Source organism: Macaca thibetana, chromosome 5, assembly GCF_024542745.1.
Source record: "Macaca thibetana thibetana isolate TM-01 chromosome 5, ASM2454274v1, whole genome shotgun sequence".
Classification (NCBI taxonomy): Eukaryota; Metazoa; Chordata; class Mammalia; order Primates; family Cercopithecidae; genus Macaca; species Macaca thibetana.
In genome coordinates, this window is record NC_065582.1 from 42,074,335 (window position 1) to 42,088,264 (window position 13,930).

The 13,930-nt window shown below is 44.5% G+C and overlaps 2 protein-coding genes across 4 annotated transcripts in view; one reads left to right on the top strand and one right to left on the bottom strand.

The window, feature by feature from the left end:
- Nucleotides 1-10,522, bottom strand: part of ARHGAP10 (Rho GTPase activating protein 10) — a 333,877-nt gene extending 323,355 nt beyond the window's left edge. For all 3 annotated transcript variants that reach the window (XM_050790898.1, XM_050790899.1, XM_050790897.1), the window contains exon 1: nucleotides 10,278-10,522. In XM_050790898.1, coding sequence (XP_050646855.1) covers nucleotides 10,278-10,431 — 154 coding nt within the window. In that variant the 5' untranslated portion in view covers nucleotides 10,432-10,522. The remainder of the gene's footprint in view (nucleotides 1-10,277) is intronic.
- A 53-nt stretch (nucleotides 10,523-10,575) lies between these two features.
- Nucleotides 10,576-12,643, top strand: LOC126954883 (uncharacterized). The gene has a single exon (XM_050790902.1). The coding sequence runs from the start codon at nucleotides 10,576-10,578 to the stop codon at nucleotides 11,014-11,016; it is 441 nt and encodes a 146-aa protein (XP_050646859.1). The 3' UTR covers nucleotides 11,017-12,643.
- Nucleotides 12,644-13,930: the final 1,287 nt, after the last annotated feature.

The following is a 13,930-nucleotide window of genomic DNA, read 5'->3' on the forward strand; positions in this document are numbered from 1 at the left end:
GAAGAAAGCATTCATTTTTTTTTTTTTTTTTTAAGAGACCATTCCACATCTTGTCTTTTGACCTGAGGTGACACTGACGTGGCCAAATTGAGTTCCTCCAGCCACACACCTCACCATGACTTGCCACCGAGAGTGAGGGTAGAAGGTGCCTGTGGGTGAACAAGTCAACAAGCCCTGAGAAATCACACTCACCACTGAAATATTAAGTGGCAGTGGATTGACATCTTCCTGAGAAACACAGGGAGGAAATTCTAGTTGGACCAGGGAGTCAGGCCTCGCAATGGCAGCAACTTGGGGTGTGATTCCAGTCGTCTCAGAGTTTACAAAGATGCCTGCCTTTAGAATGTAAAAGCGCCTGGTGGGTGTGGGGGTGTGGGGGAGGTGTGTGTGTGTGTGTAAAGAGAATGATATGAAGATGACTACCTTTAGAATGTAAAACGTCTGGTGTTTTTCTGTGTGTGTGTGTGTGTGTGTGTGTGTGTGTGTGTGTGTGTATAAAGAGAATATCAAGTCCTTCACAATACAAAAGCATCCCCCTGGAAATTATGTTCCTGTGTTAGGATAAGTAAGGGAAGCAGGCCTGCCAGTGTTTGCTTTAGGGCTTACCACAAGATACCATCCAGTCCCTGCCTGAAAATCATGTTCATCCACCCCAACTAGCTTGATAGTTACCAGAATTCTCCATGTGCATTGTGTTTACACAAACATCATTTTTCTCTTTCTAGTCAGAAGTCTAATTTCAATGAAGCAAAGTGGCTTTTAAAGATTTTTTGTTTCTGACTCAAACCAGTTCTCGTACAGTCCTGAGACATGAACTGCCTTACTCTGATTATCCATGCTGGGCTGGTAACAAAATACCAAAAAGAAAATGGGTTAAATGTCTTTAAAATTTATGAGTTTATTAATTACTGACTGTTTTGAAAGCTAGTATCCTAAATTTACAAAACTAATTTCATTAAGGCTTTCATCATGAATATTCTCTAAGTATGTTTAGTGTTATCATCCAAAAAATGCATCATCATAGAACATCAATTAACAAAGTCCCTTTAAATGTAGCTTGTAGGAAAAAGAGGTTGAACTAAACGAAATAAAGTGGCATACATCCAATTAGATGAATCTCACAAATATATTCAGGTGGGCAAAAGTATAGGATGAAACCATTATACAAAGTCTAAACATGTGCAAACACATTATATATTGTTTACGGATGTGCACAACTGTATCAAAATGCCTAGGAATAATAAACACCAGATCTGAGTTAGGTCCTACCCCTTGGGGAGAAGAATGGGTATACAAGACGCTTTCATTAAGCTGGGGCAGGGGAGGAATAAATGAAGTTTATCGTGAGACTATCTTTTTATATTTCTAAAGTATCTCAAACTTTTTAAAGGAAAGACAAGCCTAATACTAAAAGAGTAAGTTAAAAGTTACTCTACTGAAGAGTAGAACAAGGAATGGGGAGGAAAAGAGGAAGGTGGATATTGAGAGAGAGAGAGAGAGAGAGAGAGAGAGAGAGAGACAGAGACAGAGAGAGAGAGACAGAGACAGAGACAGACAGAGAGTGGAGGTCCGTGTCTTGTAATGGATCCTAAATCAACCCAACCTTGGAATGTCTATACTATACTCATAATACAAATTAGCACTTTAAATTATAAGAATGACCCCAGAGGGGCCTTAAAATTTAACAAAATTGAAATCAGTCATCATACTGAGGTAAAAAGAATATCCTAACTAGATCAAACATACACACACTCTAGATAACCACGATTGATCATCACTCCCCTAGCAGAAGACCACGGTCACACCCCTTCACAGAGACAGCTCATGACTGTGGTTACCGGTTTCGGAGTCAGACAAACCTAGGTTCACATTCCAGCTCCACCAATGACAAATTGTGATTTAGACAAGCTACTAATCTCTCTGACTTTACTGAGTAAATTCTTAATTTAACACAGCGCTTACGCTGAATTTAGCACAAAGTAAAACAACAGTAAATGCTTAAAAGCTACTATTAAATTTATTTAAATTATATGCATTTCCTACCATGTAAAACATTCTTTATCAGGTAATTTGTAATTGCCTATTTGTCTTTGAAATGTAATTCCATTAAAAATAACCTAGTGGGCCAGGCGCGGTGGCTCAAGCCTGTAATCCCAGCACTTTGGGAGGCCGAGACGGGCGGATCACGAGGTCAGGAGATCGAGACCATCCTGGCTAACACAGTGAAACCCCGTCTCTACTAAAAAATACAAAAAACTAGCCAGGCGAGGTGGCGGGCGCCTGTAGTCCCAGCTACTCAGGAGGCTGAGGCAGGAGAATGGCGTAAACCCGGGAGGCGGAGCTTGCAGTGAGCTGAGATCCGGCCACTGCACTCCAGCCCGGGCGACAGAGCAAGACTCCGTCTCAAAAAAAAAATTAATAAATAAAAAATAAAAAAATAATAATAACAACCTAGTGGCCAGGCACGGCGGCTCACGCCTGGGAGGCCGAGGTGGGCGGATCACCTGAGGTCAGGAGTTCAGGACCAGCCTGGCCAACGTGGTGAAACTCCGTCTCTACAAAAAATACAAAACTTAGCCGGGCATGGTGGCACACCTGTAATCCCAACTACTTGGGAGGCTGAGGCAGGAGACTTGCTTGAACTTGCGAGGTGAGCCAAGACTGCGCCACTGCACTGTACCCGGGGCAACAGAGCAAGACTGTCTCAAAAAAAAAGTAACCCAGTAAGGCCAGGTGCAGTGGCTCACACCTGTAATCCCAGGACTTTTGGAGGCCAAGGCAACCAAATCACCTGAGGTCAGGAGTTCAAGACCAGCCTAGCCAACAGGGTCAAACCCCATCTCTACTAAAAATACAAAAATTATCTGGTATGGTGGCAGGCGCCTATAATCCCAGCTACTCGAGAGGCTAAGGCAGGAGAATCACTTGAATGTGGGAGGCGGAGGTCGCAGTGAGCCAAGATCGCGCCACTGCACTCCAGCCTGGGCAACAAAAGCAAAACTCCGTCTAAAGAAAAAAAAAAAAAAAAACTAAAATATAAGGTGATAAACAGCTATTGAAGTCACAGAATTCAAAACAGCTTCCTTGGGAATTTGTCCAGGGGACTTTGAGGATTCTGCTATAGAGAACAGGATTACCTAACAGCTCTAAGGAAAATCCCTCTTAGGGAGGTCTCTGGCTGTCTTCTTTTTCTCATTGTGAATTTACCATAGCAAATAGAAGCTGTTAGGATTGCAGCATGTCAGACGCTGGAAACCCTAATTTTGAGTTCACGTCCTCAAAAAGTATCTCTGTAATTTGAAGTATGTGAAGGCTGCAGTCATTTACATTGTCATGTCAATACCTTGAGCTGAACTCTGTCATCAACTCTTCCTTATCAGCCACTTGGAGGAAAGGCCTGCTGCTGACTGCCTGAACCTCCACTGTAGATTGCTTACTAGATTTGCAGTGACCTTAGCAACACATTCTACTTCATCCTCAAATCTTTGTGAATAAAAAATAAATTCTAGAAAATATTTTCCCAAGACACCACTAAGCTCTAATTTGCCAGTGTATTTCTTTTTTTTTCTTTTTGGAGACAGAGTCTTGTCTGTTGCCCAGGCTGGAGTGCAGTGGCATGATCTCAGCTCACTGCAACCTTCGCCTCCTGGATTCAAGCACTGTCCTGCCTTGTCCCCGCCCCCCCGAGAAGCTGGGAGTACATGCCCCTGCCACCATACCTGGCTATGTTTTTTTTTTTTTTTGTATTTTTAGTAGAGATGGGGTTTCACCATGTTCTCCAGACTAGTCTTGAACTCCTGACCTCAAGTGATTCACCCGCCTCGACCTCTCAAAGTGCCGGGATTATAGACTTAAGCCACCAAGCCTGGCCACCAATGTGTTTTCAAGATTTTCCAGCATCCTGAACTACAATCAAAATTTGGAAGGCTTTCCAGGGTTTGACAATTTTGTCTCTCTGTCACTGGTAATGGTGCTTTGGAGAAATATACTGTTAGGGGTAATAAACACTAAAAGGTTAGATACCTGGTCTAGGGTGCAGAACAGCTATTTTGAGGCAAGAACAGGGCCTTGATATTAAAACATATGCCTGTAATTTAGATATGTTCATCATATCTAAATGAACATCATAATTGTTCATCTGTGAGCACTAAATGCTTTATGTGTATTAACAAATCCTACTTTTAACCCAATACAGTAGGTCGTATTATAATTCTATTTTATTGATGAGAACAGAGATAGAGAAAAGCTAAGCAGCTTGAGCAAGGATCCCCTGTTAGCAGGTGGTTGAGCTTGGGTATGAATCCAGCCAGACTAGTACCTCAGCTTATGCTCTTAATCTTCTATATTATATTCCATCAGCTATTTTAAAGATTAAACACAAAAATACCCTCCTCTATGTATTCTTTATCCAAAAGTCTACAATGTACCTCAGTCCCCTCAAAAAAAAAATGCAAAAAGGAGCTGGTCAAAGGAACCCCAGCAGACGGGAGGACAGAGGAAGGCAATGTGACAAAAAGACACTGAGAACATGAGATTGCTGACTGGCTAGTAAAAATCTGTTCTAAATAAACATGGCTCAGCTGGTGGCCCGGTGGCAGGCTCTAAATAGGAACAACTCTAAATGGAGTAAAGACCACCTGCAGTGAGTAAAGCATTTCAAGCTTTTCAAGCCTGTCCGGGTCCCTACCCTGGCTCAAGTCTGATTGTAATTATTTTCACAGCCAGTCTACACTCACACTGGAGACCAGCCACTGTAATAAAACCCCAAGTGACAGTTTGACTTATCCCAGGTGATGTCCCAAATTGTAGGGGCTCTATGGTAACTTCTTTAAGGCAAAGAATGTGCTGGCCGGGTGTGGTGGCTCAAAAGCCTGTAATCCCAGCACTTTGGGAGGCCGAGATGGGTGGATCACGAGGTCAGGAGATCCAGACCATCCTGGCTAACACAGTGAAACCCCATCTCTACTAAAAATACAAAAAATTAGCCGGGCGTGGTGGGGGGCGCCTGTCGTCCCAGCTACTGGGGAGGCTGAGCCAGGAAAATGGTGTGAACCCAGGAGGTGGAGCTTGCAGTGAGCCGAGATCACGCCACTGCATTCCAGCCTGGGCGACAGAGCAAGACTCTCTCTCAAAAAAAAAAAAAAGAATGTGCATAAGTATTCCTTTCCATTCGTGAAAAAAATATATTGCAATTTATTAACTTTTTAAAATAGCATTTTATTTTCTGTATCTCTCTAAATTCCACTTGATGGGAGCATAATCACAAAATTTACAATTATACCACTTTATCAAAATTAGGCCATTAAGGCCGGGCGCAGTGGCTGACACCTGTAATCCCAGCACTTTGGGAGGCTGAGGTGGATGGATCACATGAGGCCAGGAGTTCAAGACCAACCATGGTGAAACCCTGTCTCTACAAAAAAAAAAAGTACAAAAATTAACTGAGTGTGGTGGTGCGTGCCTGTAATCCCAGCTACTTGGGAGGCTGAGGCACAAGAATCACTTGAACCCAGGAGATGGAGGTTGCACTGAGCCAAGATTGCGCCACTGCATTCCGGCCTGGGCGACAGGGCGAGACTCCATCTCAAATAAAATTTTAAAAATAAAAAATAAAAAAATAAACCCTAGGGCATTAAGTAGCAGAACACCCAACTCAAAACTGTCTTATGTCATTTAACAAGACACTCAAAGCATAGAAACACCCACAGGTCTCCCAATAGCATCAAGAACCCAAATTCAGTTAGCGCACTATGCCGCTCAGGCCCAATATAGTGCATAGCACTTCCAGGCATCATGAGAGAATACAGAAAAGTAGAAAACCATCTTTCTTCAAGTCTCCTATGACAAAAGGAAACCTCTCCCTGAAGTATCCAGAAGACTTCCTGTCATGTCTCATCGGCCAGAACTGGAATACAACCTCATTCTTATAATAATTACCAATCCAGAAAATAGGTTTATCATAACTGAGTTAGAGTTTAGTTTCTCAACCCTGACTGCTTTAACAGTTCCCCCAGGTGATTTTATTGAGCAGCTAGGCTTGAGAACCACTGAGTTAGATTAATCAGAATTACCCTGAAATGCCTTCCCCTGAGTCATCTGAAAAGGATGCAGACACTTGAATGAAATCTGGATTGTCAGAGGGGAAAAGGAATGTTGGCTGAACCAGCAGTAGTGTCTACACAACCATTTTACATTTGTGTTTCAAAGCACTTTCACACCATTTTATTTATTCCTCAAGGCCTTCTCTATCAGTCAGTCCCATTTTACCAAAAAAAAAAAAAAAAAAGAAACCAAGGCTCAAGTTTACAAAATAGGAAAATTATTTTTAGTCTTCCAAATCTCAGTAGGTTTAATGTAATAGCAACTTAAGAAATTTCCCGAAAAGAATATTTCTCTGAAACAGTAAACGTAAAGACAGCCTAAAGGAACTTATGTTTTTCCTAAGAGAAACAAAGCAAAAACCATTAAAATGCCGAGGCTAGAAGTATCAAAACCAAGTTTGGAAGACCTAAATTCTCGTCCTGGCTCTGCCACTAACAAGGTCCTTTACATCCTTTTCCATACCTGTTTAGTAACAGCAGACTCACTAATGAGGGCCCCTCGGCGACACACACACACAGAGCTAGACAATTTAAGTTTACGACAGAGCATTTTATATCACTGTATTAGTGCTTAATAACTGTAAGGACTATTTGTTTTAAAAAATATTTCTCTACAGAACAAGGTACACTTTCTCAAGACTGCCTAATGTAAAATTTATGAGAAAAGCATACACGGCTTATTGCTGTTTCTGGCAACTGTGCTATCTACCTGTATGAATCATAAGTAACTGAAACTACATAGACATCACGAAGGCTTACAAAAGTTTAAATTCCATCGAAAGAACACACTGGTTATTCTAAGAAAGGAAAGTACTTTAAAAAGAAAACTAAAAAAGCCATTTGAACAACGAATTCATTGAATTGAGTGAATAATCTCCAACTTTACCACTGAAATCACTGGCTTTTCTCTCTGGAGTTCCTCCCCACCCTCAGTGCTATCTCCAAATTCACCCTACACACAAATGTGCAATACTGTCTCTAAACCATCTCTTTGCTCTTATGTCAGCCTTCTTGAAAAGCCTTCAGTAACTCTCCACAAGATAAACTCCACATTCCTAACTTTGCTTTTATGGCCCTCCATAATCTAAAACTGACCTCTCCATTCATCCCAGTCTCCCACTCCCTGAAAAACCACCATTCCAGCAAACTAGTCTCTTCACTCTTCTCCAAACACTGCGAATGTTCTGGTTTCTTCTGGTTTCCAGTATGATAAGGTTTTACTCCTTATCACCAGTGAGTTCCAAAACTTCCAACAAACCTCCTCCACTCTAACATACAAACCCTTGTCCCTGGAAAAGTTAGGATACTTGTCACTAAATTTTTAACCTTGTAACAGGTATGTGTCTACATCCTTTATTTCTTCAAGAATTTAGCACAGTGCAGTAAGGAGTTCAAGAATGTTCCTTAGATTGAAGTAAATTCAACTACAGGACAATAAACTCAAGGGCAAGGGCCTCTACCCTATTATAAATCTGTATCTAATTCCAGTATTTAGCAAATTGTAGGTGCTAAATATTTGCTGATTGCTATCTAATTGAACTCAGCAGTAAGCCTTCAGGTCCCATAAGCCTCAAAACTCTAAATATTTGTGGAAGATTTCAAAGTGTCAAGACATCAAAATTACACTGAAATCTTCCAAGAATGTAATGCACACAGGAGACACCTTGCAGGGCAATTAAAAACAGAAATCACTTAAATACATAATTCTCAAAATGCTCAAAAGGCCATTTTTGTAAAACAAAATGTAAAATATCTGGAAATACAAACAATCTGACCTAATGGGTTTTATTCTTTCTGTAGATCCTCCACCTAATGTCATTCCTTGACTCTCTGATGTTATACAAAAGCTCAACTGGTTAGGTGAACCATTTACCTGGACTGCAATTTCAAATAACCTCATCAAGCCATTTTCAAATACTGCAGAACCTTATTAGTTTCCCGAAAAAGTACGCAGGGGAAGCTGAACGCAAAAAGAATTATGAGACCTGCTCAATTTTCCTATGGCCAAGCCCTAACCGGTGAAGAACAATTAAACTCAGGTCCCCTGACTTTAGTCCAAGGCTCTTCGTCTTTAGTAGGAACTAGAAGTAAACTTTATGGAGCAAGCGGGAAAAGGCATGTGAGCTACAGCTGTGTTCCTGTCACCTTCTGGGAAAGAATTTAAACAAATTCTTAATGAACACAATGAGAAAAAAAAAGAATTTCCAATCACTCTCAAAGCATGATTACGAGTTATGTTTCTTATGCTAAAGGATGATAATCAAAAGGAGTAAGATACCAATTCACAAATTCAAGAAAGTCTACAGTCTGGAGGAAGGCTGACATCTGGCCCCCCAGATGCACTGGATGCTGTTGGAACCTAAAGCATGTTTCCTGATGGCAGGAAAGCTAATATGCTGTCACCGAAATAGCTTTCTACCAGTGGCCAAACTGGCTTTGCCCTCTGCCTCTCCCCCACATCTCTCTAGCTCAAGAGGGAACTACTACAACCAATGAGAGAGAAGGTACATTCCCTGGCCACAGACTCTGATTAACACCAAGTTACAGAAAAAGTCCTCAGTCCTCATTCTCGTGTTCACTCTGCACCCCCGCCCCCAACTCCTCCTTTCTATGCTCACTCCTCCATATGTATAGCCCCCCCTACTTCCCACCCAACTCACATACCAGATGTCAAGGGCCTGGAGAGCCCTCAATCAAATAAGCCCACTTGTCACATGTCCCAGAGTCCCATTTCTAATTCAAACAGCAGAGACTTAAAAACAAAACAAACAAAAAAACCCTAAGTGAGTCCCAATCCTGATTTTGCAACACCAAAGAGGTCAGAGAACCAAAAGGAACCTTGGAGATCATCCAGAGAAGTTGAGTGACTTGCTTCCAAAATTACAGGGATGGCTCACTAAATTCTTCCCACAGAAATGTACTTCAACTTATTCATTAAATGCATGTTTACCGTAAAAGGTACCATGCTGGGTGCCCGAGACAGTATGTTCAATACGTTTTAATAGCCCTTAATGAAAATTGGGGCGGGGCGCGGTCGGGAGAACAGTGAGATGGGGGATTTTCCCCAGAGGTGGTATCTACAAACAAATGTACAAGGTACGAACAGTTAAGGCTGAGAATTACTGAACTGAGAATCTAGGTGAGTGATAAAGGCCCTAAGAACCCAGCCCCTCAAGGCTGGATACCGCCCAAGTCCCTACTGTATGGGCAGGTCTTTTAAAGAGGAAAAGGGGGCATTCACCGCCATCCTCCAAAGGCGTTATGGATCCAAGGGATGGTCAGGCTGCCCAGCTCCTCACTGGAGGTAATTCCGCCCCATCTTCCAGCAGCATCACTCAGTATTTCTGCATGAATTTTGGCCCACTCTCTCCTAGAAAGACTCTCAACTACACTAAAATACAGTTAGCTCTCCTATATCTCAAGTCTTCTTCCGAGTTTAAGAGACAGAGAAGTTCAGGGGAGGAAGGCACCAAGCCTAACCCGGGTGGAATTTCCTATTTGCAAGCAGTGCCCGCTTGGGCTAGAGGGCAGGCTATCCGCTCGCCCTTCCAAACCCCAATCTTTGAACCTCCTCAGCACGGGAGGGGAGGAATGTGCGGAAGCAGCATAAAGCCAGGTGGACTTTCTGGTTTGGCACGTGAGGGACCTGGAACAGAACTGTCGGGGAACATCAGACAATGAGAGGGAAAAGGTGAAGCTTAAGGGGACTCCGGAAAACTCAACACCCCCGCAGGGTTTCAAAGAATCCCCAGGAAAGTTCTTTTGAGAAGTCACAAAACAAAACTAGGCAAACAGATGCCAAGGTTTTGAAAGAGATTGTAACTTTAGGCAGCAATGAAACCTGACTCCGGGCCAGGAGAGCCTAGGTTCGGTTCAGCGGAGCGCGCAGTCAGCAAGGGGTGTTCGGCGGCAGCCAGGCGGGGCCCACGGGCAGCAGCTAGTTCCCGCCGCCGCAGAGCTGCAGGGGCGGGAATGGGGTCTCGCCGCGCTGCCTCGAGAAGGAATGACCCCAGGGACCACCCCCCCGGGGTTCCGAGCGCGCTGGGCTGGTCCGAAATGAATTCCCCGTTCCTCTGGCTGCTGGCCCCGGACACGAGACCCTCCGCCTCCTGCCGAGAGAGGCTCCTCCCCGCCTCGCCACGCCGCAGCCCCGTCCGCGCCCGCGTCCCCGCTTACTTTTGGTCGCAGCGATGAGGTTCTTCCCGTCCTTGATAAGCTCTTTGATGAACTTGTTGGTCCTCTCGAGTTCCGCTTCGTGAGCGCGGATCCTCTCCCGGAACCACGGGCTGTCGAGGTAGCAGTCGCTGAACTCCAGGGGCTGCAGCCCCATGACTGCAGCGGTCGTGGCGCGGTGCGCACGGCCGCGCGCTCCTGCCCGAGCCGGGCTCCGAGGCCGCTGCCAGGTGCGGCGCCGCGCGTTCAGGCAGCCCCGGGGAACTAGCAGGCCCGGGCGCACGGCGAGCGCGGCACGGACATGTCCCGCAGAGCCAAGCCCTGCGACACGGAGGAGCGGCCACCGAGACCAGCGCAAACTGTGGCGCCCCAATCCCGGCAGCCCCCGCCGAGCCCTGAGCGCCCGCGGCCCCGCCCCTCCCGGCCCCCGCGCGGCAGACACTCCCCGAGGCGCCGCCCGGCCTGGCCCGCGCTCCCGCTCGCCCCCTTCTCTTTCCTCCGCCTTTCTTCCTCTCTTCTCTTTCCTGGACGCCTCTTCCTTCTCTTCCACACGCGCAGCCGCTCCTCCTCTTCCTTCCGAGGCGTCCCCGGGCTAGAATTTCGCCCCGCGGCTCCCTTCCACCCCTGGCGCGCGCCCCTCCCCTTTGCTTGGGCTCCCGGGGCCGGGGTGACTCACAGTCGGCTCCCCGCTGCACGGAACCCGACCGGGACCGAGAAGGAGCGTCTTAATTGCAGTCGTTAGTCCCCGCAGGCGGGCGACATAACTCTGAAGCGGCTGCCTTGCAGGAGGAGATGATTAACTCATTTATCTCATGTATCCTGGGAAGCCCCCCAATCCCCGAGCTAGGAACGAACTCGCACGTGGGGCTCTTTTCCTTGTCCCGGTTCCTTTCCCAGTTTAAAGTGAGATGCGTGGTAAATCTCCGCTTGAGATCGAAGCCTTACAATGGCAAGAGCGTTTTCTTGGTGGCCCAGCAGCTCCTATTATACTTATCTGCGTATCCGCACTAAATGAGTTAGGTGAAGGGAGAGGGCTGGCTAAACCACAAAAAAGTTGTTTCTGTTGTGTTCAGCACATTAAATTTGCTTGGGTAGATAGAGACGATCTTTATTATTCTAAAAATAACCACCGGAAAACATGCCAGGTAACGTGGTTTTCACCGCGTGGGGGTGACTATCAATGAGAATTTATGTCAGTGCCCTCAAAAAGCCTGTTTTGTGTGTTCTGAAACAACTCCAGTGTGTCCCCAAAAAAAGTTAAGGCATTTGAAAGTATTGAAATGTATACCTTAGGCCGGACGCGGTGGCTCACGCCTGTAATCCCAACACTTTGGGAGACGGAGACGGGTGGATTACCTGAGGTCAGGAGTTGGAGACTAGCCTGGCTAACAGGGTGAAACCCCGTCTCTACTAAAAATACAAAAATTACCGGGGTGCGGTGGCGCGTGCCTGTAGTCCCAACTGAGGCAGGAGAATCGCTTGAACCCAGGAGGCGCAGGTTGCCGTGAGCCGTGATCGTGCCACTGCACTCCAGCCTGGGCGACAGAGCGAGACAATATCTCAAAAAAAGAGTATTTCTTAAAAAAAAAAAAAAAAAAAAAAAAAAGTTCATTAGAGTAACTTTTCATAATCGCAATTTATTAAGCAATTATTATGTGCCGGACACCCACTAGAAACTCCATACATCTACAAACTCGCAATATAGACTTATATAATGTGATGGTAATGTTAACGAGAAACTTCAAAGTAATTTACTCCTCAAGATGTTCAGACTCTTAGCTGGGTAATTAATCTGTTTGGACAGCATGTTGTAGGAGGGTAACCCTCCCGAACAAGTTAAATAAGCCTCCTACTCAATAAGCGCTTTTGTTACAAAACAGCACCAGGAGTGCCTAACCCGCAGATAAACATTATTACTCTAATGTCCATCCTCCAGAGAGTTCAAAGTGTCTTACAAATAACTTTTAGGCGGTGAAAGCTTCAGTTCCTGCTAAAACCAGCAGGAGACTGGAGTCTACAGAAGAGAATAAAAGAGGCAAATAAGGGGAAGAAAGACAAGAGAAGGGGTGTAAACAAAAGTGAGGGCCTTGCGAAACAGCCAAACACTGACCACACTCAATCCTCAGAACAGAAACCCAAACCTTTTCTCATAGAGGGACTTGCTGACACTTCTTCAATATTCAACATAGGGGTTACCATGGGACCCAGCAAGTCCACTCTTATATACCCGAGAAATGAAAATATATGTCCACGCAAATATTTACGCACTAATGTTCATAGCAGCATTATTCATAATAGCCAAAAAGTAGAATCAACCAAAATGTCCTTCATCAGCTGTGTAATGCATGCACAAAATGTTTATGTTCATAAAATGAGGCCGGGCGCGGTGGCTCAAGCCTGTAATCCCAGCACTTTGGGAGGCCGAGACGGGCGGATCACGAGGTCAGGAGATCGAGACCATCCTGGCTAACACAGTGAAACCCCGTCTCTACTAAAAAATACAAAAAACTAGCCGGGCGCGGTGGCGGGCGCCTGTAGTCCCAGCTACTTGGGAGGCTGAGGCAGGAGAATGGCGTGAACCCGGGAGGCGGAGCTTGCAGTGAGCCGAGATCCGGCCACTGCACTCCAGCCTGGGCGGCAGAGCGAGACTCCGTCTCAAAAAAAAAAAAAAAAAAAAAAAAAAAAAATATTAATCTACAATAAAAAGGAATGAAGTACTGACTTGTGCTACTGCACAATGAACGGTGAAAACATTATGCTAAGTAAAAACCCAGCTGCAAAAGGCCATATATAATACTATCCATTTATATGTAATGTCCAAAACAGGTAAATCTATAGAGGCAGAAAGATTAGTGGTTGCTAGAGACTGGGGGATAGAGTGGAGGGTACATGTAGTCAGGAGCTTATTTTCAGGGTGATGAAAATTATTAATATTTTTATTTTTTATAGAGATAGGGTCTCACTATGTTGCCCAGGCTTTTTTCAAACTCCTGAGTTCAAATGATGCACCCACCTTGGTCTTCCACATTGCTGGAGGTATAGGAGTGAGCCACCGAGTCTGGCCGAAAACAATTTGAATTTAAATTTTGGTAATGGTCGCACAACTCTGAATATACTCAAAATCACCTAATTGTACATGTTAAATGGGTGAATTTCTTTTGGTCTGTGAAATATATCTCAATAAAATTTGTTTTAAGATGAACTACTCTAGAACTGCTTCTCCTCCTTTAACACAGTAGACTCCAAGCTGTAAAAACTCTGGCTTATTCAGTGTGCCCAGTTCTTTAGATGTTTGGAGAAAAAAAAAAAGCTGTTTAAAACAATGTCAAAACATCATTAAAAACATTACTTATCACCTCATACATGTACACCCAGCGTTAAAGAGCTAGTGAATATGAATCTTAATTCATTACCGAATAGGTCCACAATAATAACCATGAGTGGAGGGGCCTGATTAATTTTGTTTTATTCAGCTATTCCTAGGCAGTGTCTGGTAAGTGATCAGTAAATGTGGAATGAATAAGTATAACTAAGTGAAGAGAAATCTCTGTACAGTGGACAGTGGAAAGATAGATATTTAGGAGGTCCAGCTCCAGCTTTACTGTTTAACAGTTGTGCAACCTTAGCAAAGGTAATTTTCTGTAAACTTCAGACTT